Raw genomic sequence first — 23,710 nt, 5'->3', positions numbered from 1 at the left:
ATTGAATAAATAAAAGTGGTTTCTGGATATGTGTGTGCTTAATACCCTAAACTGAAATAAAGGTGTCTACTTGATGCCATTGAATCTTACACACTGCTCCTTTAACACAAGTGTGTATCAACATTTTAACCCAGTATTGCTTTTTCAGTATCTGCCAAAAAAGTTGTTTTCTGCATCTTCACTAATTCAGACAGCTTTTGCCTCTACTCTGACTAAGTTGCAAAAATGTATCAATGATCAAATTATATCAACCTCACCCATTTAAAATTCTTATAAACCATGCAAATGTGAAAAGAAACATGGGAACGAAAAAACGTGGGTGAAGATGATTTTAAAAGTATTTTTATTCATCTGGTCCAGTTGCCAAGGATAGTCAATTTATGAAATGATCATACATGATGTGCTGGCACAAATTTGATAACAGAAGAAAAAGAAAACAACATAAACGTTATGACAGCTTCTATGAAATGAGAGACTTACCACCTTAACCAAAAAATAAGACATAAGTAGAACCTAAAACTAAACATCAAATGCACCATCTAATGCAGACCAAATAAATACACCTCTGGGTGACGTGGGGAGTTCTAGGGGAGAATTGCACAGAATCAAAATATAGTGTTTAACTACCACATACTAACACATAAATACAAACATCCATTAATTCCAAATGCACTCACACTTTTAATCAATCTTTTTTTTCTTCGTAAATCTTGCTCTCAACCTTTTTTTCATATCTGTATCGGAATCTCATTCAAACGACATTTGTTGGAGGCAGTCAGTGGTTTAAAGTAGACAGCTGCACCATGGCAGCTGCTGTAGTGCTAAAGACTGCAAAGGAAGGGAAGAAGGCCAATTTCCTACAGGTTTTGTGGTGACCTGATCACAAGCAACTGCAGGGTCAAGTGTTTTTCCTAACAGCATGGACACACCGGCAAAAAAGTGTTGTACATTGGTGTTCTACATTCCCCCAGTTATACATGAAGGAGACTCTGTGTGGAGAAGATTAGGGCTGTTACAGTCCAGGATGATCCTTCATTAAGAAATCTAATGTTTATATGCAGCAGCACACAAACAGGGATAATAGGAAACAGACTCCCAGTGACCTAAAGGATTTATTAATCCTTAGACAAAAGGTTTCAGCATTTTTCAGTTGTTTGACAATTTCTTTTCATTCTCATACACTCATTCTCATCTCAAACATACTTCTCACTAATGCTTAAGCAGCAGGCTAGCTTATTCGTAGCTTACAAAGGTCAACTTACTTTTTTTTACAAATCATTGTCAAAAAAATCAAAGTAATCAGCATTCAGTATATAGTAAATCAGCACTGATTATCATTTTCACACAGAGCTGCATCCAAATAATAGACGTGGTAAAGCCCTCCTTCATGTTTCCAGTATTTTTCAAGATTCGCTCGGAAAACATTTCAATTCATCACATATCGAAAATGAAAAAGCAAGTGAAGAGGGGAAAAAGGTCACATGAATTTCATTCTTCTTTCAGCTCTGAAAGGCTGAAATGATTTGTCCAGCAAAAACATGTCAAAATAGTATAAAAAAAACATCCAGATGTCTACAGCTGAAGGAATGGAGTGGAATGCAAACTGTGGGGGCACGGGTGATGTCTAGGTGTGCATTAACGACCATGGCAGCCACCACCAGTGCAGCCCACAGAGGAACCACCAGAAAACACCCTCGAATGGAATGAGTGGTTAGTGTGTGCCCTACATTCATACGAGAGCAGCGTGTACCTGCTATTCATTTTCAGCGAAGATCTATCAGAACTGAGAGCTGAGCCACTCGTCTCAGCAGACCGCAGAGAGAGTGAGCCCTGGAAGAAAAGGAGAAAAGGCAGCAAAAGGAAAAGCAAGCAGAACTGAGAGGGGCGGGAACTACTCTGGCCCAAAATACTGTAGTGAGGGCGAAGGCAGTGTGGTTGTCCCCTCGTTTCTTATCTAAGAGTTGCGAAAATGACTCCAGGGGGCAGGGTAAGGCAAGGCATGAGGAGGCAGGGTAAGGGGGCAAGAGAATTCTTCATCCCAACAGAATCAGTCGCGTTACATTTTACAATCTAGTAGACGAGGCAGAGCCAATCAGAAGCCCTCAAGAGAGAAACTATTGTAAATACATTGGCTGAATGAGTGAGTGATTGGCCCTTTCTCTTGGCGTGAAGAGTTGATTGTTCTCGGTGTCCAGGTCGATAGCTGGCCAAAAGCCTAATCAGTCAAGCTGTCCACTGCTAGTTTAATGCACAATCTCAAGTGCCTCACTGGCCAAAATCGAGGACATTGGGAGTCAAGTTGGGAGTTGGTTCCCTGAATGGTAACATCTCTACTCATGTACCTGACTTTATTTGGGGGTGCCAAGCTTCTTGGGAGTTCCTGGGCGCTTTTGCCAAAAGTGACCTGGGATGGTGAAGGCGTCAACACTCATTGACATAGTTTTGGACGGGATGACAGTGAACTGCTTGCGGTCAGAGCTGTACTTGTAAATGGACTCAACCATCTCAGGTGTGATGATCCGGGGGCCGATGCCAGTGAGCCGTACCATCTCCTCGGTTTCAGGGTTCATGGTGTAAACTGCTCTGAACTGGCAGCTGGTATCTCTGAAGAGGATGAGGAAGTGGTTGGCCGTGCTCGCCTCCATTTCCTGAGGGGGGGGGGGGGCAGAAAAAGTGCAAGTCATAAACCTCATCTCCACCAAGCAGTCCAGTTCAGTTCAGTGTGTTACACATTAAAGCCGTTAATTTTGTTTTTTAATTGTCAAAATTTGTTGATGGTACCGAAAGAACTATTCCATTCTGTCCCGTTTTATCATCACTTCTTTGTTGAGGTATCTGGAGCGCTGATCCCATACCGAAGAGTGGAGCTAGCGACACTGCAGTCTGTTGATTGGTCAACAGGGAATCGACACTCTGGACTGTAACCACTGTTTGTACGGCGGCAAGTTTACATATATTAGTAAACCATCAATTTAAAATCAAAGGGTGGTTTTCTGCCTTTTCACTTTTACTAGGTAAAATATTTTTAAAAAAGTGGTGGTGTCATTCCTGGGAGCTCAGGCAGCTCTACAGCCCTGCTTTCAACACAGACTGTTCTTGTTTGTTCTGAAAATGTCGTGTAACCTCGCATTATCTGGTAACAACCCTGCAGACATTTAGAGTACTGTCTGCTGTGGAAATGCAAAACAGACCTACAGTCTAGGTTCATGTCTGTACAGGTTATGAACGGTTCTAAGTGTGCTTTATTGAAAATGTTTGGTGGAAATGCAGCTAAAACAAAAGGTGAGTGCAGCTGACAGCAGAGACCCCAGTCACTTATAGCCTAGTTAGGGTGGACCTCTTTGCTGGACTCTGACACAGCTGGAAGGCTTACCTCTACAATCTTGTTTTTCTGTGGTTCATTGACCTTCCCAGCCAGGCAGCAGCGGGTGATAGCATTATGAATGATGAACTTGTTGGACTTAAAGCTAGGCTCCTTGTACAGCTTTGGTCCTGCAAGATGCAACATTTCCAAATACCATTAGGCCAACAAAACAATACATTCTGTATTTATTTTTCCTAATCTAGTTTAGTATGGTACATATCACTGACCCGTGTATTCTGGGATTGAGGCGGGAGAGGAAATAGTTGAGCCATTCTCCCAGTCTTTCTCTCTGTTTTGAGCACGTCCTGGTGACATTAGCCGGGATGGAGAGTGTGAACGGCTAGATGAAGTCAAAAAATAAAGAGTTCAGTGGGGAAAGCCAGTGTAGACCTTGAAGCTGTATGTTTGTCACATGTACCTTTGCCCCAGATAACACTGATAACAGCCACTACATATTACACAAAAAAGACACACATAGAATAACTTTGATGTCAATACAATGACAATATTTGATAGGAGGCAAGTGCTGCTGGCAGAAAATATTTACAAGCTAATTTTTCAAAAAATATCAATAGTAATGTAAGGATATCAACAAATACAGAAAGTTAATCTGTGTTAATTTTACTTTACTGAATTATACATAATCATAAACAGAAAAAAATCTGGAGAATTAAAACTCCAGGAGAAAAGCTGGGAGAGGGAAAGAAAAGTCAAAAGGTTCAGAAAGTATTGGATGCCTATTTTATCATTTATTATTATCAGATCATTTATACTGTATATAATATGTCCTTTATAACATTTTTAATAGCTTATAAGTGTGTCTTCTGGCCAAAATTTCCTGCAGCTCACATAAAAACCCCCCAGACCAAACACTCAAACTATTGTCGCACATCACAAGCCAGTGTTGGTTAAAAAATGTTTTCCTGTCAATATGCATTTCCCCTAACCTAAATCTAAGCCAACCATGGAGGAGGGCTCTGCAGAAATCATCATTTTAACAGCAGGGAAGTGCTAACACCAGTACTTCAGGACACATCCACCTTGACAACAGAATTAACTGGTACAGTAGTGGTTATAGCAAGAGATTGTTCACTAGTTAATCAACTGCGGATGATATTATTTTATTGGACAGTTAAAGGAAAAAGAATAAAAAATGCTGAAATGTGTCACAAAAATATACCTGGGGCCCTGTCCAATTTTAGTCTGTGTGTGGGAAACACACCACTACTTTATTATAAGAAATTTGCTAACATGGCATAAAATACATTTTATTTTAACTTCTTTTGGACTTGAAATAATCAGAACACTGTTTTAGGCTGAATTATCAGCCACTTCCAAGCATTCATTAGGAAAATACAAGCCATCATCACTGCGCACTGTGTTACCTGGGGGATTTCCTGACAGTCAAGCCTCCAGAATCATTAGCCACGGAGGACAGGTTCATCGTTGAGTGGGAGTACACCTTGTTCAGCCTGGTGCCTAGAAAAAGACAAAAAAGGAGAATGAAAAACTAAATACATTCAAGGAAAGGGTGAGGGCTTATGACCAGGGTAGTTAAACATCACAACTCTTTACCCATGAAACCCTTGGCAGGGCTATTAGAGAGGACGGAGTCATCTCTGAACACAGTCTTGGGTCTCTGCTTCTTGACACCGCGAACTGTGGTGGGTTTCTGCCTCAGCACCTTGTCCAAGTCTTCCATGATCTTTAGCTGCTGTCTCCTCTCATACTCCTGCCGAGTGAAGTCTCCTCTACGCTGGGGAGTCCCCTCTACCGGTGGGGTGCGTGATGCTGGAGGGGTGCCCGGGGTCTGGGGTCTGTCCTCGCTCTTATTCCCCCAGCCCTCAATGATCATCCACTGAGGCTTGCTAGAAGTACAGGAAGATGATGTGCAAAACTTTCAATGTGCGACATTGAAAAACAAATCATAAAATATGAGAAGACAGATGTATCAGACAAGTAGTTTGTTCAATTAACTAAACACAGCACAATAAATCAAGAAATCTTGATTATCGTTATCAGGTAATGCTGCAAAAACATGACTTGACTTTTAAAACTTCCAAACTTAATGTATGGTATTAAGCTTGTATTTGCTTATGAATGCAGATATTTGAATTAAAAAAGGCTCTCACTTTGATTCTTTTTCTTTTTCCTGCTCCAGTTTGCGTCTTTTCATCTCTTCTGCTCTCTTCTGCTGTTTCTCCAACAGAGCTGCTCTTCGCTGGGCCATCTCATCCTCCGTTCGCTCCTTATCATCCTAATAATAAAGACAGAAATAAAAAGCATGAATGCAGCGACCTTGCAAAAACAGCATTTGAAGGAAAGCCCATACAGCACTGAATAAAAATCAGTCACCTACCTTGAAAAAGAAGCCGACCCCTCCTTTCGTCTCTGGCTCTGTCCGGTCACTCATTGAGTCCGAGAGAGCGTCAGGTACTTGGTCGTCCTCCTCCCCGTCTCCTCGTAGAGCAGACAGCGAGATCTCTATCAGGCTACTGCGTTTGCCATTCAGCACTGCTGCAGGGACGTCACTCTCAAAGGAGCACTCTGATGGAGCACCAGAGCTGCAGCCTCTGTTTTCAAGCACTTCCCTCTTACCCAAAGGACCCTGCAATGGTCCGGCCTCAAGGTCCATGCTAAATATACTGTGATCATCATTGGAGCCGACCTCCGACAGTGCGTCATCTGCGGCAGGACGGGGAGTTGGGGTGGGAGTTGGTACAGGGGTCAGTATCTGTGTGGGGACAGGAGTTGGTCCAGATGAGCGCAGCTCATCTAGGCTGTCAGAGTCACCGATGGAGAATGAGGACAAAGTCTGGTCGTGGGATTGCCAGGGATTTACACGACGAAGGTGGGGGATGCGGTCCACACTTTGAGGTGCGGTGATAACCCTCGACAGGGTTGGGACCTTGACGTCCATGGGACGACTGTGCTGGTGGTGTTTGGGGCTTTTAGGGGGCACAGACTGGGCTCTGCGATGGACTTTGGGAGATTTAGGAGGAGTGGTGTAGTTTGTGATTTTGCGGGATGGAGAAGGAGAGGAGGAGGCTGAATTTAAATCTCTGGTGGATTCCCGCGACAGGCGTGCAGGGGGAGCTGGGGTGGAGGTTTTAGGGCTTGCTGGAATAACCCAGGATTTGTTGTTGGAACCTGCAGCTTTCTTATGGATCAGCTGGTTCTGTTGCTCGGTCAGCCGCTGCATGTCACTTTGCAGAGAGCTAAGAGCTGCAGTCAGCTTGGACACAGCATTGTTGTAGTCCCCTAGTGGAGCTACTGTTTTCTCGCCGGGAGTCCCCAAACCCTTCTCTCCTGGAGCGCCTGCCTTTTCTTTGGAGTGACTGACCTGTTTGTTGAGCGGAAGTCCTCCTTTGAAGTTACCCTTATCCTCCACTAAGGGGTGCTGTTCATCCTGGTCCTGCTGCTCTTCCTCTTCCATTCGAGCTAGTCTTTCTTCCAGCGTCAAGCGAGAGAGTTCTTCTTCAGTGGATGAGGTGCTGACCTGGCCATCCCCTCCTTCCCCCTCATCCTCACGCTGCTCCTTTTTTAACTGCAGAAAGGCACTCTTCCCTAATCTTTGCCGGTGCTTTGCAAAAATGGCCTCAATGCGTTTCTTCTGGGCTTCAATAGCCCTGCGCTTTTCTTCAAGCCGAGTTCCCAGCTCAGACATTTCATTATTGAGTTGTGGGCTCTTGCCGGGGCTTTCTTCAGACTTTTGTGCCCATGTGGTCATCTGAGGAGGAGAAGAAGAAGACGGGTCGCTGGCTTTGGGAGAATCCATAATCTTCTTTTTGCGTTCTGCAAAGCTGGTCATCTTCACACCACTATCAGGCACCTCTTTGCCTCTAACAGAGTTTGCACCAGCAGCTGGTGTGGTTGGAGTGGACTGGGCCTTAGGCAGGTCCTCTGACGCATCTGAGTCCACACTGCCGTCTCTCAAGACCGAGTCATCATCTCGTGAACATTCGGAGGTGTTTCTGATGCGAGTGGGCTCCCTGGACTCTCCCGTGGGGCGGTACATCATTCCTGAGCGTGTAGGGGCAGAGCAGCTGATGGGTGCTAGGTTGTTATGTCTAGAGCTAGCAGGGTCATCTGGGGAGTGGAGGTAGAAGCCATCAGGAGCACCGTCAGGGTGTAAACGGGGCTCCATCTTGCTCTCGTTGTGGATAATTTGGAGAGCCTCTTCAATGGTAGGCAGCTCCCCTGCTTCACTTGCTGCAATGCCGTTTTCCTCTGCCAACCTTGGAATACTTGGAGTCTGAGTGGCCCAAGAAGCTCTCTGTGGACCGTTAGGGCCAGGGGGTTTGCTCAGCAAATGGCTGAGGTCTTCAGGAGGGGTGTAGGGCACCCGCGTCATGTTTTGGCCTGCTGGGTTGAGTTGGTCTGAGCTCACGGAGCGGGTTATCACAGGGTTGCCCATCACAATGTCTACGTCACTGTCCAAGCCAAAAGGAATGCTGAAGGAAACAGCTGACAAGGGGCGGCTGAGAGGAAAAACAAGCAAGTTTAAGTACAAAAAACCCCCAAACAAACAAACGAAAACTTAGAAAGACAGTATTTAAATGGTATTGCACATATGGGTCCTACCTGAGAGGTTTCTTGCTCCATGTCTTTCCAACTCCTTCTATATGAGACATTGAGGTAGACTGAGTCAAAGATCCTGAGTACAATGGGGGACACACAGACACGTAAGGCATGCACACCACACAGGGATGCACAAATCAAGCATTATGACAATAAAACGGAACACAAATGTCCACAAAATATCCATAAAAATAAGAAAATAAAGATATATATAATACAACATGAAACTCAACTAAAAGACACACAAAGATCGAGGGAAGTCAGTAAACCAGGCTGTAAAATGGTACAAACACATACAAAACACTGTAGCTTGATGTCATGATGACATTCATCTTCATCTTACCTGACGCAGGAGAGGAGATGGGGAGGAAAGGCTTCTTGAAGATGGAAGGTGAGGTACTATAAAGCAGAGAAACAACCTTTCAGTTCAAACAAATGTTTCATTCAACGAATGTACCAGACGACAAAAAAGGGCAAAATCATGTTAAGAGAGCTTTTGTACCTGCTACCACTCAAGCTACTTGGTGTTACGGGTGTGGATCCATCTGTGAATTAAGAAAAACCCCATTAAGGCTCTCTAACAAATACTCAATGAAATGATCTTCATTGTAGGATTACACAAAATTTTTCACACTTACCCAGTGTGTCTATTGGCTGAACAAATTCTGGCCTTCTTACTTCAAACCAGTTCAGCAGTTCTGCTAGGAAGCTCAGCAAGTTGAGCTGAACATAGATACAATAATATTAGGCATGAAGAAGAAAATACAGTGGTCATTGTTTTTTTAATGTGCCGATATGTCGATTAATAATAAGGGGCCGTATTTGCAAAGCTTCCTAGTACAAAGAGATGCTCCTCATGACAATATTCTCAGAAAGTGTTCAGAATTATGACGCTTTCTAAGAATTTCCCCACAATTAAGACTAGATCCTGGTTAAGACATAAGTTATTCACAAAGCATGGAGGAGGATCACAGAGTATCTTAAGCAGAGAAGGAAGTGGCAGGAAGACAAAGAGGTTGAAATAACAGTAACCCCTTTTACACTGCCTGTTCAAGGCAGAAATGTTGTGCCGTTATTCTGCGTTGTTGTTCTGTTCATCATTGTGGCTCTATAGCGGGATTTCTGTGTAAAAAAAGACGAGTGAGGTAATAAAATGCCACAGATTACATCATGCAGGGATGATGTTTGTGGTTGATCTCATTACAGATGCGCTCACATCTCCCACCAAACACAATAACAATGTAGCACCAATACTGAAAGTGATCCCACCAATATATTTGGCAACTGGAAAATTCAACAGTGCAGCTGTGATGACTTGTGTTTGTCTAAACCTTGCATTAGTAGAGTGATCACACAAACAATTACAGCGATTTTACAGTCTCATCTAATGATGCAGTCCATTTAATTTCTACTGGGTGTCCACACCTTGCAGGCTCAGCAAAGGGCAACCAATCCCACATTTCAACAGTAGGCATCATACCCAGTAATGGGTCAACCACACCTCCTCACTAAAGGTTATTTTCTGTCCCTTCCTTGCCCAGAGTTGCTCTGACAACTTCCTAAAATAGCTCCTAATGTAGGCCTCCGTGCTAGAATTTTATAGGCTAAGTGTTTATGAATACGGCCCCAGGAGTGTGAAATGTACCTGAAGCTCCTGTGGTGTGTACAGCATATCCTCCAGTGCCAAGTTACAGCAGCTCTTCAGACAGCTGTCACAGAATTCATGGATGAACTGCAGGTTGTAAAGGCTGTCCGCTACAGACATGGACTCCTTCATACAAACATCTTAAAGAGAAAGAGAGAGAGAGAGAAAGAGAGAGAGAGAGAGAGAGAGAGAGAGGGGTGGGTTAAAACTGACAAACAAATCAAGTACTAAAAAGCTGTTTGTGGATAAAGTGTTTGCTAGTACCTTCAAGTCTTAGCAGGCCAGGGCAATAATAATGTATGACTGCAGCAACAGCACAACCACTGGACAGATCTTTGACTTCATTTACCACTGGAAATATGGGCTTTTGTCTGGACTGTATTTTATCCTTCCTGTAGCGGAGCTAAAGAGAAAACAAACAAACAAGACAGTCAAATACTGCACTGTGACCTTAAAGCCCCTTATTTATTGATTATATGTAAAATATTTAATGTATTAGTTAATGTTAAAACAATCGTTAAAGTCAGGGTTTTTCCATGGGTGGATACTCTGAAGTCTGTACACACTGTGACACATAACAGAATACTTCAAAAAACATCTGCAGTATGAATGTAAGAAAAGAGAACAAAGAAAGGTCATGCTAATGTGTATGAGAGCTTTGGTGAACAAATGGCAGATGCAAAGTGACTGACTTAATCAGAGCAGAAAAAAGAAGGAGGTTTTGTCAGGAGGAAGTGGGACAAGTGAGTCTCAGGAGGCAAGAGAGAGGAAAAACAGTTTCAGGTACAACGACTGTATCTATACACACAGCTCAGTGTCTGCAGGGACCATCTGACTAGAAGCCCGTCTCTGTTAACCCCCATAGCCATTCACACACAAACACACTCCTCTGTGACACAGAGGACCAGAGGAACCGGTTGTACACAGCAGTTTCAAGGCCTGTTTAAGTACAGATTGTGATTCATGCACCACTCGTGTGTCAACAAACACAGCGCCCCAGTTCTGCCCCGCCCTGTTGACGTTAATGCTGCGACGTGCATTTTAATGCAGATTAGGATGTGATGCACATTAGCATTCTCACACCAGCATATGGAGAAATAAAAACACACCTGACCATCAGATAATTGCTGATATATTTGATGAAGACACTGGAGGGATGGAGGGACAGGGGGAGGGAGCAGAGGAAAGGAGGGAACTTACAGGAACAAGTTTCCAGTACCAGCGAGTAGGACACTGTCGGAAAGTAGGTGGGACAGGAAATAGAGAAAGACAAGGAAATGGAGAACAGGAGCACAAGGAGAGGTATTACGCCTGCAGTGGAAGAACTAGACAAACTAGAGAAAGGGTTTTGATGATGCAACTTTCCTGAAATGACAAGACAGCCTTGTTGACAAAGCAATGACACTACCCTTTTAGTTTTGTGTCAACCAGTACTGGTTGTGCTTGTAAAGTATAGGTGAGTAAAAGCCTGCAATTACAGCAAAACCAACAATATAAGCTTAACACAGTACTTTTTGTGCTTTTTTATAGCATTGAGTGCATAATCCTCCACAGATTATCACGTGTGTCCGGATGTAATGATGTGTGTCAAGAGACAGAATAGAAATACGCTGGAGGTGCCATGTAATACTCACAGAGGGTTGAACAGGTTGAGGTTCTGTTATGGCCTGAGACGTGTCATTCTGGGCTCCTTCAGTACGTTCCCGTAACTTCTGGTTCAACTGGGAGCATACCATGAAGACAAAATGGTTAACACACATAGGTCACAGATTTACAATAAACTGTGCATTGTCAACTTTTTAAGACACAGTGGGAAAAAAGTGCATGCGTTAATTAGTGGAGGTTTAAAGTACGACAGAATCAAAATCTTGCACGGGTATTAGTTTTTTGAGTCGGGACTATATAAAGTTACTGCTTTTTTGTGCTGTCAGTCATTTTTCTGAACAGTGCTTATTGACACTGTTATGGGTTAACAGCAGTGGGTCTTACTACAGCACTTAATAATTCACATTTCATTTACCACGATAATCGAAGCAGACAGCAAAAAGGGAGTAAATTACATTGTACGCTATGAAGGTAGGTGGGACAAACCACCAAACACGATCCTTATTCAGATAAATATATTATCCCTTTTGTACATCTTGCAATGTATAAATCATTTCTCAATCTTAGTAGGAAAGATAGTCTTTCCATTTCATGAGTCTCTAATCTTTTATGATCATTTCAAGCCAGTTCAATAAAACATGACTTTTGGTGATAAATGTAAGAGATACTTCATAAATCAAGAAAATAGAAAATTCAAATAATAATGAAGTTGCTCAGTGTTTTAAGGTTTTGTAATGCAATGTCAAAAAAAAAAAAGATTCCTAAAAATGAGCATTTTTTTAAGACATTTCAAAGAGTGATTTAAGACATTTCAATGCTTATTAAGGCCTTAAATTTGGATGAATGAATTCAATGACTTTTTAAGGATCCGGGGGAACCCTGTGTTAACGCTTTTTAAAAAGCAGCTGCAAAGTTCTCAATCAAACTGGCCTTTGTCTCACCTCATGCTGTCTGATGTGTGTTTTTTAAAGTCTGTAGTTGCCAATGTTTTGTTTTATTTTCAGTTTTTTGGTTTTATATTAAAGTATTTTATTCCTGTAAAGGATTTTGTGACCTTGCTCTGTGGAGGGAGCATTATAAAATATAATTTCACTTTTTCTGTAGCGAAACAGACATTTCTAATCATCTCCAACACATATCCTCGTTAAAAGGTAGAGAGGAAAGACAATATTCTGAATGAGTCATTTTCTGAGACGCGTGCTTTACACAAGCACTGTTTCTCTCTGGCCTGCTCCTTACCTCGTTAACCCAATGAAGCACAGCATCCTGCCAGCTGGAGGCTCCGCCCAGCAGATCGGCAGAGCCACATGTCTTCACCGCAGTCACTGTCTCCATGGCTCCCACTGCCATCAGGGCATCTATCACTGCCAGGTGAGCACTCTGCACCAATCACATGGGAGAAGGAAGAAGACCTGTCAGACGCCTGACCATTTTAAAGTGAAGGCCAGGGAGCCCAGACACCATCAATAAATTACAGCTAACAAAATCATGCTGGACATTTTACTGCTCCATCAGGGCACTGCTCACTGCAGAGATCACCTCCAGCTCCTGCAGAGCGGCCATTATGTACCGGCAGCTTCCTCAAGAGGTCACTAGAAGCCAGCAGTGAGTCAGCAGAAAGGCCTGCAAGAGTTTTCACTCACATCACTAGACGTGGATGAACTTTGGACCTTTGTTTGTACAATCATTAAATCATTAAATAAGCAATGGGCCTGTGATATGATAACGTGTGTCCCAGGACTGTCATTCCTCAGCTGCTTTACCTTTATTTGCCTTCTCGTCAGCGTGCTTTGCTTCCCTTTTGCGCAGTGAAATATTGCTGTATGACTCATGTGCAACAAACTACAGTAACTAGATCACCAGGAAGCACAACAAAGAACAGCATTCTCTGTTAGAAAACAGGTGCTCAGCGTCTTTTCTGCAGTTTTGGTGTATGAATATGTTTTTGTCAGAGAGCAGTATATTCAGATCTAATCAAGATGTTGGGTTTTTCACACAACTAGAACAATCAAACACTGTTATTCCACATATTTGACATTCCCAAGCCTTTGTTTCTGACTGACATAAGTATACTTGAGAGACCATTAAAGAGCCTTCTCTAACGGCTAGAGCCCATTAAAATGCACCGCCAACATTATCAGCTCAGTAAGGGATAGCACCTTAAATCTATAAACCTGTTAGCTCATTAGAAGTTGTACTCGGTTTGTGCCACATGGCAACAACAAACAGTGCCTAATCTTCATATTGTTGTAAATGATTCAGACATTTTTCACACCATTTTAAGAGCATTTAACTAAGAAAATTGGAAAATAAATGAATTATTGGGTTTATTCATGATCTAACACTCGTGGCATTTGTCCAGTTTTTCCATCCAGTTTTTTTTTTTGCAATTATTAAGACAATCACAGTAGCTGGTAAATAAAGTTATTTCTAGTTTTTGAAAGCCTCAGTGGGATCATAGCTCATTAACAAAGTCTGCAGGGCTTGAAAGTCTGGAGGGGAAAATTATTAGCCTGTGAGGTTATATTATGAACAACTCCTCCTCCATATATAGTAATTACGTTTAATGTATGATCCTTCTATTTTTGTCTCCTGTGCCACTTTTAGTTGCCATACAAAAGCAATACTGGGGCCCCTGTTTCCTCACTACTGGCTAACAGCAACAAGCTTCTTGCTATAATTATCAATTCTGGCTGACAGAGAGGACAGGCGGGTCGAAAACAACACATTCCTGTCATGGGGCCACTCCTTCAATCGCCAACCTTCAGTTTTGAGTCTAATCTGTGCAAATCAGTGCCTGTTCTCTTTAACTACTTACAAATTCGACTTTACAGGCCAGACATTCCTCCTTTAACCTCTTATGCTGCCCCAGATGGGGGCTAGTGGCAGTCCAGCTGCGTGCATGAGCCCTGTCTGCATGTCTGCCTACTCAACCCTGATGTAAAGTGCTGACCTGGGCAGGCCCGGTGCTGGGGCGGGCAGGGCGGGCTGTGCCAGCAAAGGCTTGTCAGATAGCATTGGGCCAGGCTCTGTGGATGTGCTGCAGTCAGTCACTGGGAGCTGTGTGGCCCTGCCTGGCCTGCCCTCCCGACACTGTTGCCAAGACTAGGGCTGCTTGTGTGTCCGTGACATGATTTGTCTGTTCTGTGGAAATGTCTGCAGTACAGAAGGGGACAAACGGCCTGCTTAGAGACTTCTCAGAGCTAGCCACAATTTGACTGACTTATAGTAGGGGTGGGCGATATGGAGAAAATCAAATATAACAATATTTTTGACAAAATACTTGATATTGATATTGTGGCAACAATAAGGGTTAACTATTGGTGCTTCATCAAAATTACACACTAAGATTTTCAATAAATAATCTGGCTAATTCAGAAAATGCCATCACATTCAGTAATGCAGCCTTTAAAACCAGAAAATGACAACACTTCTGATGTTACAATATTCAAAATCTAAGACACTATCTAGTCTCATATCAAAATACTGATACAGTATCCATATACTGCCATATACTGCTGTTATGGAACACTGAAACAGTCGGGCTGGGCAGAAATTGACTTAGATCAAAGATATATTTACATTGATTTTATATACATATTGCATTATTTTACAAAACTTTACAATCCAAAATAATGATCCTTTACAAATATAAGTAATTATTTTGCATATGTGAAGTCTTCTGTCTGATGCAAAACAGACAAAACAGTTTATTGTATGAAATGTCAATTTGATCATTTTTACAGGTGATTTTGCATGCATTTGCCACAATGTGATGTACACTTGCCACTTCATTATTTACTTAAGCAATCCATTACCATCGCTTTGCATATTCTGCCTTTAGAAAGTAAAGTGGCCTATTATTAGTACTTTTTTAAAAGGTGTTAATTTAGATGTATGCTTTTGCTGCGGTCTCATCCACGTGTGAAACTACATTAAAGTTTATCAGTAATTTATGCAGTATCGGATCAGTGCATGGACTTGTGTACTTATTGATACCTTATTCAGCATTTTAGAGTATCAGAGGCATTTATGATACTGGTATCAGTGTCAGAATAACTCTTATTATAATAAAATGTGTTTTTCATATTCTTCTGCACTCATGTTTATCTATGGGCTTGGAGAATTAACAGTTACATCTCTTTCTAATACAATACAGTCCAAACTACAACATGAATTAAAAAAAACAAAACATATAAAGCAATAACACCTTGGCAACAGTGTTAACTAAAACTAAACATTTTACCTCTGATAGGCAGAATTTATGGCTGAGCTGCTGTTTATGATTGCATTAGATTGATTCAATATTGAAAAAAAAAAAACTCTGATATTGTGATACAGATTTCAACCATGTCTGTTCTCAGGTGTTTGAGGCCTGTAAACCAAATAAACAGTGCTGCTAAATTGTGTCAAAACAGTCAGAGTGATTTAAGGCAGCCACATATTTTTTTGCATTTAGCCAGAACGTGTAATCATGGGCTGAAACTATTGTTACGGTGTGAAAGGAGACAGCATGACTGAGAGGATAAGAGGAAATGAAAAAGACAGAGTGACAGACTAAGCGAAAGTGGCCAACCCTGTTGTCATGCTGTACAGTAGTTATCAGGCGGAGAGAGTAGAGGCTGATTCATGACAAAAAGCGCAGAATAAACGGGGAAGAAGGGGGGAGGGGGTGTTTGCCCGTGGATTTCCCATCACGGGCCCAGGAGAGCTCGCTAAGCTAAATCACAAGTCTCCCTAATGAGAGGGGAGAGAGGAGCATGAACACCCAGCACATAGCCTGCCAGATCACCATAACAACCAACCAGCTGACCCACAATGCATCTCAACACAAGCCTGACCGCAGCACTGCTCTGTGCCCCTGGCTTAGCACCGGCTCTCTGCGCGGAAACATCCAGCCAGCAAACAGTTAGCACCCCTCAAACTGATGTAACAGAGAGAGGAAAAATTAATACCCCGTCAATTAACCCCATCAACACAAAACCTTTATGGATCAGTTTGGCAAAATCTGCTTGCATAACCGTGTCAACAACTCAGTCAAACAAAGAAGGCATCTTGTGGATCATTAAGTGAGATTATGATGAGGGCAAAATCTGATTATGTCTGAATTATGACTTAACCCCACCCCCTTCCCTGCTCGGTGCCTACTGAGCGGGAGACAAACAGGGGGATCAGGCAGGTCTGGGGCCCAGCAGGGGATTTAGACAGGAGGTGCTCTCAAGGCTCACGGTTATATGAACACTGATATGTACAGAAACCGTATGCTAATGCACAGAAAATTAGTCTAGAATAGCTTTAACTGTGTTTAACATACTTCAGATGGGTTTAATTACGACCCCACATTAGTTTCTTGTCTCATCGAGCAGAACAATTGGTGTAAGATGATGGTTAGCGTTTCTGATAGTCTGCCACTTCTGTTTTCAACTAAGCTCCTGACTGATGCTCACTTGACCAGAAAGCTGCCAACACAGCAGTATGATTTAAGACAAAGTGTCAGTGCCTATCCAAAACCAACAGGGGACCGGGAAGAGGGTTAGCTGCATTATGGCTACATGACTTACTTTGTCACCGTGGGAACAAAGGCTTAAGCGCATCTCCAGCGTAATCAATATCAGTATGCTTGACATAGAAAAATATGATTATATTCTACTGCCTCATTTAAAAATAGATGTAAAAAAAAAAAAAATACTTTGATACTGTGAGAAATGTTAGCTCCACAGTGAGTCAGTGGTCATCTCTGGCGTGTCATCCAATCGTGGATGATGACGTTCAGTCTGCATGGCAGATTATCTCTAATCTGGGCTGGGCCACCACCAGAAGGACATTTACCAGTAGGCCACGCACACACACGCACATATACACAGCAAACAGGGGATGGAGGCAGCCGGAAGCTCCTCTGCTGGGTCCTGAGGTTGTGCCGTCTACAAAGCTTTCCTTTCATGATAACCCTGGCCTGTAAAGATACTGTTGCTTGGCTTGCAGAAGCAGTACCATTGATTTACAGTTTTCACATACATCAATACTTATCTCTCTGTTGAATTAACCATATAAATATACATTTTTTTTAACAAGAGATGTATGCGTCATTAATAACAATGAAATAGCAGCAAACCACTATTTGCTATTTAAGCATATAGTGGAATAATGGCGACCTGAGTAACGCTCCCTCTGCATGTGTTGTAATCTGAGCTTCTCCATTTTTTGTTATGGTAGCCGGGCTGGCTGCGCGTGCATGCTAGTGCATGTGAATCCCTGTGAGTGTGTCCCACTGGCTCATTGTCGCTGCTCTGCACTGTGCTCATATGACAGTCACCACTGATATCGGGGCAGCAGTGTCACACAAGCATGGCGCCCACCCTCAGGTTAACCCCAGATAACAAAATACTGCAGACACTCTTGCCGTTTTCAGCACTGTTTACCGACTTACCACTGCTAGCTGCCGAGTCAGTCACCCCATATTGTGAACCATGTGAAGACAACCTGAATCTGACTCTGAATCACAGGTATGCTCTAAATGCCACATAAAGCTCCTTTAGGGTTTAAAGTTCCAGTGTTTAGGATTTAGAGGCATCTAGCTGTGACATTGCAGAACTGAAACTTCTCTTATGTGCCACGTGTTTACAAGAACTACGGTGGGAGACATGAAAACAAAATAGCCCTATCTAGAGTCAGTTTAGTCGTTTCTGGGCTACTGTAGAACAAAATGGCAGACCTTAATATTTCCAGTTAAATCTAAAGTGAAACATCTTTATATATTACAACATCAGCATACAAAAACCACAATTAAGACAGAGTAAATAAATACTCTGGGCTTTCTGAGCATACTGTGTCAAAATATTACATTCAGACATGACCTTCTCCTGACTATCTACAATCCAGAGAAAAATGGGACTCACTTTCCACCTGTCCCAGATCACCGCTCACGCCATTGTCTTCCTGAATATTTTTTAGTCTCACAATCAACTAAGGAATTTTCAAGGTCTAGAAGCAGGGACAAACTGCAAGAGGTTTTTCATCCAGTAGCAGAAGAGTACAGTTTGATAAAGAGAATTATTTCTGTAATATTAAATGTGTTAGGAGAGCTATAATGTGCCTGATTTTGCCCTACTTTGATCATAGCGCCTACCGTGTAGTTTTATTCAGAGCATGCCGTTGGCACTCTGCTACTGATTCTGGTGCTGCAATTTAAGCCAGCACAAGCATCTTTGTGGTTTAGAGTAAACCTACATCCCTGGATTTACACATGAGCCAAATATCACAGTTCTCACCAAAAAAGATGAAAAATGTGTGTATCTATAACAAAATGAAAACACTGTATGGCAGCTTGACTGACAGTACTGTTAACTTATCTGCGACAAACATGACTAAACATACTTTTATGTAAGTTCACTATATATTACCTTGTTGTCCGACACGGATATGTGGAGCTTTAATATACAGCAGTGCTGCAGCAGACTGCTGCTGCTCCAAAGCCGTTTACTGGCCAAGACCCACATTGATGCTCCATCCTTGTAATGCTGCTGCAGCATGACCCAATTTCTTAGCTTGCCACACTGTAGCTACGCTGCCAGTCAGCGACAGACAAGCTCAGAGAGCAGCCTCCGGCCAAGTAGCGACTGGAAGGCTCATCGACCAAAACAGCAAATGCAGCATTAACAGTTACAGCCAAAAATAAGAGTTTAATGGCTAGGATTTACAGCAGAGATGGTGCGGCGTCTGACCTGGGAGCATCACCCAAAAGTGAGACGCATGCAAGCAGACAAATTTATGCACATACAAATCACAGCAATATCATGCACGACTGAGACCTTGTGCGTCATTAGGCCATTATTACTGGTGCTGTATTGATGAGAATGTAGGCATTATTACTATTATTACAATCTTTAATCTTTTGTTACAACTGAATGCCTAGTTGGCGCCTTGATGTAAAAAGGCAAATTTGTCAGTGCAGGTTGTAATTGTCAGAAATCCTTCAAGAGCAATAAGGTATATGGTTCTGTCTACAGTCTAGTGTTGTCAAAATATCAATTTATTGATACATATCGAATATGAAAATTTGAAAATGTTTCGATGCTCATTTTCTGCAGTATTGATACACTACACTACACAGATTATACTTGGAAAAAAGACTATATGACTGAATCTGTACAAAACATCCACTGTATCTGCTTCCAAAGTGCATCTATCTGCCTTGGTAACTATACCAAAATAATGCAAACCAACGTCCAAATTCTCATACCACCAGCCTCGACTTTGAATGCTCTACTGCTTCACACAATGTCTATGCTATTCAGTTAAGAAAATATCACAGATGCATGCACACCTTTTCAAGCATATAATTCAGCTCATCATCACCGCAGCAGCAGCAGCAGCAGCAGCACTGCTGCACCTGCTGCAGTGGCCAGTGCTCAGCAGCAGTGGAGCAAACAGCTTTCACCTAACAACACTCTCCACGCAGATCCCTGGAGACTCCCTGCTTTGCTTTCAAAAAAACAACCTGTGTATGTGCATGAACCAAGGAGCCCAGGAAAAGGCAGCTGTATGTGGCTTTTTGAGGAAAATAGTAATCTATTTTGACATAGGTTTTGTAGGAATAGAGTTACAGAGAGTCACTTTGAAGCAAAAAGCAGTAAAAGTTACATTAAACCTAAAAGCATCCCTGAAGCATCCCTTCAGAATATCACGATTTCTAATTTGAAATAAACTCCCTTATCTGCAGGTTTTCAGGGTGGAGAGTTAAGGACTGTATTGTGTGTGTGTGTGTGTGTGTGTGTGTGTGAGAGAGAGAGAGAGATCCATTGTCAAGGGTTAAGAGGAAAAACCAGTTTCTCTTGATTCAACTCACTGAGTCGGCCCAGAGCATTCTCTCAACACAGATTCTTAAGTTTCACCAGAACTGTTTAACTATTGTTCTGATCTGGAGCATCTATTGAATCTGGACTCTCTCTCCTTCTCACACCCTGGAATTAAAGTAGTCATCCCTTGAGTCACTACGACTGGCCTTGTCCTGGCAGCTGGATTCACTCATCCCCTGAGATCAGCTGGGGGCAGTGTGAGGGTGGGCGGGGGTAGGATTGAATGAGTGGGGGTCTTTTTGATGTCCTTTAATCCCTTGAATCAAAGCATAAACAAGCCCCTATATCAACAACCTAGCCCACCTGACCCCTTTTGCTACAGACTCATGGATAGCAGAACATCTGGTTGGGAGACTTTCACTTCCTGGGATGATAAACAAACAAAAAATGGTTTCTACCAAGACAGCACTCCTGTCATTTCTTTGAAACAATCCTCTCAGGCCACTACCAACAACACTGACTGCCAGACTGGTGTGGCGTCAACAACTTTGTGTTTACTTTTCCAATAAGCGAAACATAACGTTACCATTTTGATAGGTTTATGCCGGAGGTCTGCATCAGTCACTGGTGTGTCCTGGTCTTTGGAGACAATGCCTCTCTGATTGAGGAGCTGCAGCAAGGCGGCGTTGTCTTTGGGCTGTGCATCGACTCCGGCGCCCCCCAGTAATAGACTGTAGGCCCGGCAGTAGAGCTCTGAGGACTGCAGGAGGCGCGTAACTGGCGGTTTAAGGTGTTCCTGTTCATACTGGTCACAGTAGAAGGGGTCACGCAGCTCTGCAGGGACATGTTCTGCCAAAGGACAAAAACATACACACACAGTTTGATTCTGAAGCGGCAGTGCTGCTAAAGAACACATTTTACAAACAATATGTTGATTAGGAATATAAGACAATATCAAAATACTTGGATATTATGTTCTGTGATACAGTTTAGATTTTCAAAAACACTGTCAATATTTAAGTGTTCAAATTTTTAATTTTCTTTTTTTTAACCTAAAGAATCCTTCAAACATTTTAATCCAAATGTTTTTTTTTTTTCTGATATAAGCAATTCACTGCACAAAAAGTAGATCTTTTCATATTTATTATTTTGTAGTACTACAAATGCAGATTGCACTGTTCTGAGTGCATAAAAAAGTTATTTTTTTCTGCATGTGGTGTGGTCTTTATATTATAACAGTTCATCTAAAGTTAGATTTTAAATATCACAATATATTGCCTTGCTTCCAGTGTTGCAATACATTTCAATCCAATAAATCATAACGCCTGTATCATGATACATATCATATTGCCAGATTCTTGCAAATATGCAGCCCTTATATTTAAGGAGATGTACAGATTGGATGAAGTTCTGAATGTTATGAAAATGGCCCTTTATTTCTTCAACCAAAATCACCTTGTCGCTGGCATGGAAAACTGCTGTCTGCCAGGTTTGGTGGCAGATTAAGACAAGTGGCGTAAACCCTTGAGCGATAATCATATGAGTGAGTAAAGCAGAGCAAAGCATCAAGGTCAGTGGGGCATGAGGAGCTCAGAGGTTGACATCTGCAGATTACAAGATGCTCCATCCCTCGCTCCTTTCTGCCTTTTAAACCTCTTGCTGTGAATATTGCTCAAAGACGATGTAAATCCCAATAGCAGAAATAAGAAACCTGACCAAAACCTGCAACCTCAGAACTATCAAGACAGGGTCCAACATTAATGCTTTTTCCCCCATGTTCCCAGCCTAGTGAGTTGGTCAAAAATCTTGCCCAAAGTCAATATTGATATGTACGGAAGCCCTAAGCGGACGTGTTTTTTTTTTTTTTTTTTACAAGCCATTTTCTCGATATAACGAGATATTATCTCGTTATAACAAGATATTATCTCGTTATCTCGAGAAAACAGAGTTTGTTTTCCTGAGATATTATCTCGTTATCTCGAGAAAACGAACTTTGTTTTTTGGTTTGTTTTTTTAAACTTTATTGAATGAACGTCAGAAGAAGAAGTGGCGGGTGGATGATGGCGGGTGAAATGCGTGCAGGTTCTCGCCCCTGCACATACCAAAAAGCACCGGAGCAACAGTATAATAATGTAGTTATGATTACTGATGAATTTGGGTGATGTGACCCTGTAATAATCATCTTACCTTGCGCATTGGTCCGCGCTGAACACCGCACGGCACCTGCTGTCACATCATCCACCCGCCACTTCTTCTTCTGACGTTCATTCAATAGTTAAAAAAAAACAAACAAAAAAAAAAAAAAACAAAGTTTGTTTTCTCGAGATAACGAGATAATATCTCAGGAAAACAAACTCGGTTTTCTCGAGATAACGGGATAATATCTTGTTATAACGAGATAATATCTCGTTATATCGAGAAAACAGCTTGTAAAAAAAAAAAAACAACACACGTCCGCTTAGGGCTTCCGTAGATTTGCTCCTAAATCTTTTTTTTAATTTTTATAAGCAGTTGTCAAATAACAACAAAGACTAAAGTTAAGTGACATGAAAGACAACCCCACTTTATCCGCCTTGCTCTCACACTTGAGGCAAACCTTGCAGTATATCCTCTAATGCCACCTGACTGAACTCAAGTTTCCAGGATAACTAAAATGCCTGCTTGCACCTCAGCTCATAAACTCTGTCTTTACCCAAAGCCATTTTCTTGTGAGTGCTTAATTGTAACTGTAAATGTGCAATTATCTAAAGAGATGCAAAGGAAGCAAGATGGCTTACTCCTGAGCTACCTCCATCATCAATTCCAGAAAAAAACTATGTATGGCATTTTATTTGCCCCAGGCAGCTGGACAATCCCTATTGTTGATCACTGCAAAATCAAATGAGAAAATAAAAATTCTGTCTCAACAGTATGTGGTACTCAGTTTATAGTTACTAGCTAAAGACTGTAGAAGAATCTGTTCAGACTGGTCTCTCTGCAAATAACATTACAGCAAACATAATCCTAAAAACATACGCTAGACACGCCCTCTGTGAAACTGGTTTCTCTGCGTCCAGACCAAACCAGCAACAAATTCAACAGTATGTGTCTCTGTGCAAACATACTGGAATAATTAGTAAAGGGCCTTTGGGACAAAGGTTGACATGCTGAAATACTAGCTGGCTGCCTGAAAAGAGAAACTTATGAGTCCCTTGGATTTTTTCTAACAGAGAAACAGGGGATTATTACAAGGGAGGTGTCACTGTGTTGCTGTATCATTATAAAGTCATGTAATGGATCCACTGACAGCGTAAACAAAACAAAACGCCCAGCTTCAGAGGTTAGACAATGCGCTGCTCCCTCTCACTCTCACTCCACGATGACTATAGCCGTCAGACAATATTGTCGGTCACGCCACATGGTCTGTTTTGTTGTAAATATGCTCCTGTGTGCCAGAACTACAGTGCTCACTTTACTGCTCTAAACACTGTGACACACCCACCAAAATGTACACCTTTAGCTGTAGGTTTGCATATTTACATAATACATGCGAAAAAAAAAAAAAAAAAGTCTTCCCACGATGACGTGTTAAAAAAAAAAAAAACTTCCCCAGAAGGCAAAGCAGGATGCAAATGCCACAACTCAGTGAGATGAGAGAGATCGATATGAGCATGATTTCCCTATGAGACAGTCTCGCCATGAACGATGACTTTGTGTGTCACATAAGTCACAGAAACAGAG

General features: G+C 42.1%; 1 protein-coding gene across 3 annotated transcripts in view; it reads right to left on the bottom strand.

Annotated features, from left to right (window-relative positions):
* Nucleotides 1-326: 326 nt before the first annotated feature.
* Nucleotides 327-23,710, bottom strand: part of camsap3 (calmodulin regulated spectrin-associated protein family, member 3) — a 32,287-nt gene continuing 8,903 nt past the window's right edge. The window contains exons 2-18 of one of the 3 annotated variants that reach the window (XM_042504786.1): nt 20,577-20,839; nt 12,435-12,575; nt 11,225-11,311; nt 10,791-10,823; nt 9,855-9,993; nt 9,591-9,730; nt 8,584-8,668; nt 8,448-8,490; nt 8,289-8,344; nt 7,949-8,021; nt 5,724-7,845; nt 5,497-5,621; nt 4,940-5,232; nt 4,750-4,843; nt 3,592-3,704; nt 3,374-3,492; nt 327-2,648 (exon numbers count right to left, since the gene is read on the bottom strand). In XM_042504786.1, the coding sequence (XP_042360720.1) occupies nt 2,349-2,648; nt 3,374-3,492; nt 3,592-3,704; nt 4,750-4,843; nt 4,940-5,232; nt 5,497-5,621; nt 5,724-7,845; nt 7,949-8,021; nt 8,289-8,344; nt 8,448-8,490; nt 8,584-8,668; nt 9,591-9,730; nt 9,855-9,993; nt 10,791-10,823; nt 11,225-11,311; nt 12,435-12,575; nt 20,577-20,839 (4,226 nt within the window). In that variant the 3' untranslated portion in view covers nt 327-2,348. The remainder of the gene's footprint in view (nt 2,649-3,373; nt 3,493-3,591; nt 3,705-4,749; nt 4,844-4,939; nt 5,233-5,496; nt 5,622-5,723; nt 7,846-7,948; nt 8,022-8,288; nt 8,345-8,447; nt 8,491-8,583; nt 8,669-9,590; nt 9,731-9,854; nt 9,994-10,790; nt 10,824-11,224; nt 11,312-12,434; nt 12,576-20,576; nt 20,840-23,710) is intronic. The other 2 variants (XM_042504788.1, XM_042504787.1) reach the window with 2 other exon arrangements.

This window comes from Plectropomus leopardus, chromosome 17 (genome assembly GCF_008729295.1).
Source record: "Plectropomus leopardus isolate mb chromosome 17, YSFRI_Pleo_2.0, whole genome shotgun sequence".
In the NCBI taxonomy this organism is placed as follows: Eukaryota; Metazoa; Chordata; class Actinopteri; order Perciformes; family Serranidae; genus Plectropomus; species Plectropomus leopardus.
The sequence above is the reverse complement of the archived record's forward strand: the minus strand, read 5'-3'. Positions and strand labels throughout refer to the sequence as shown.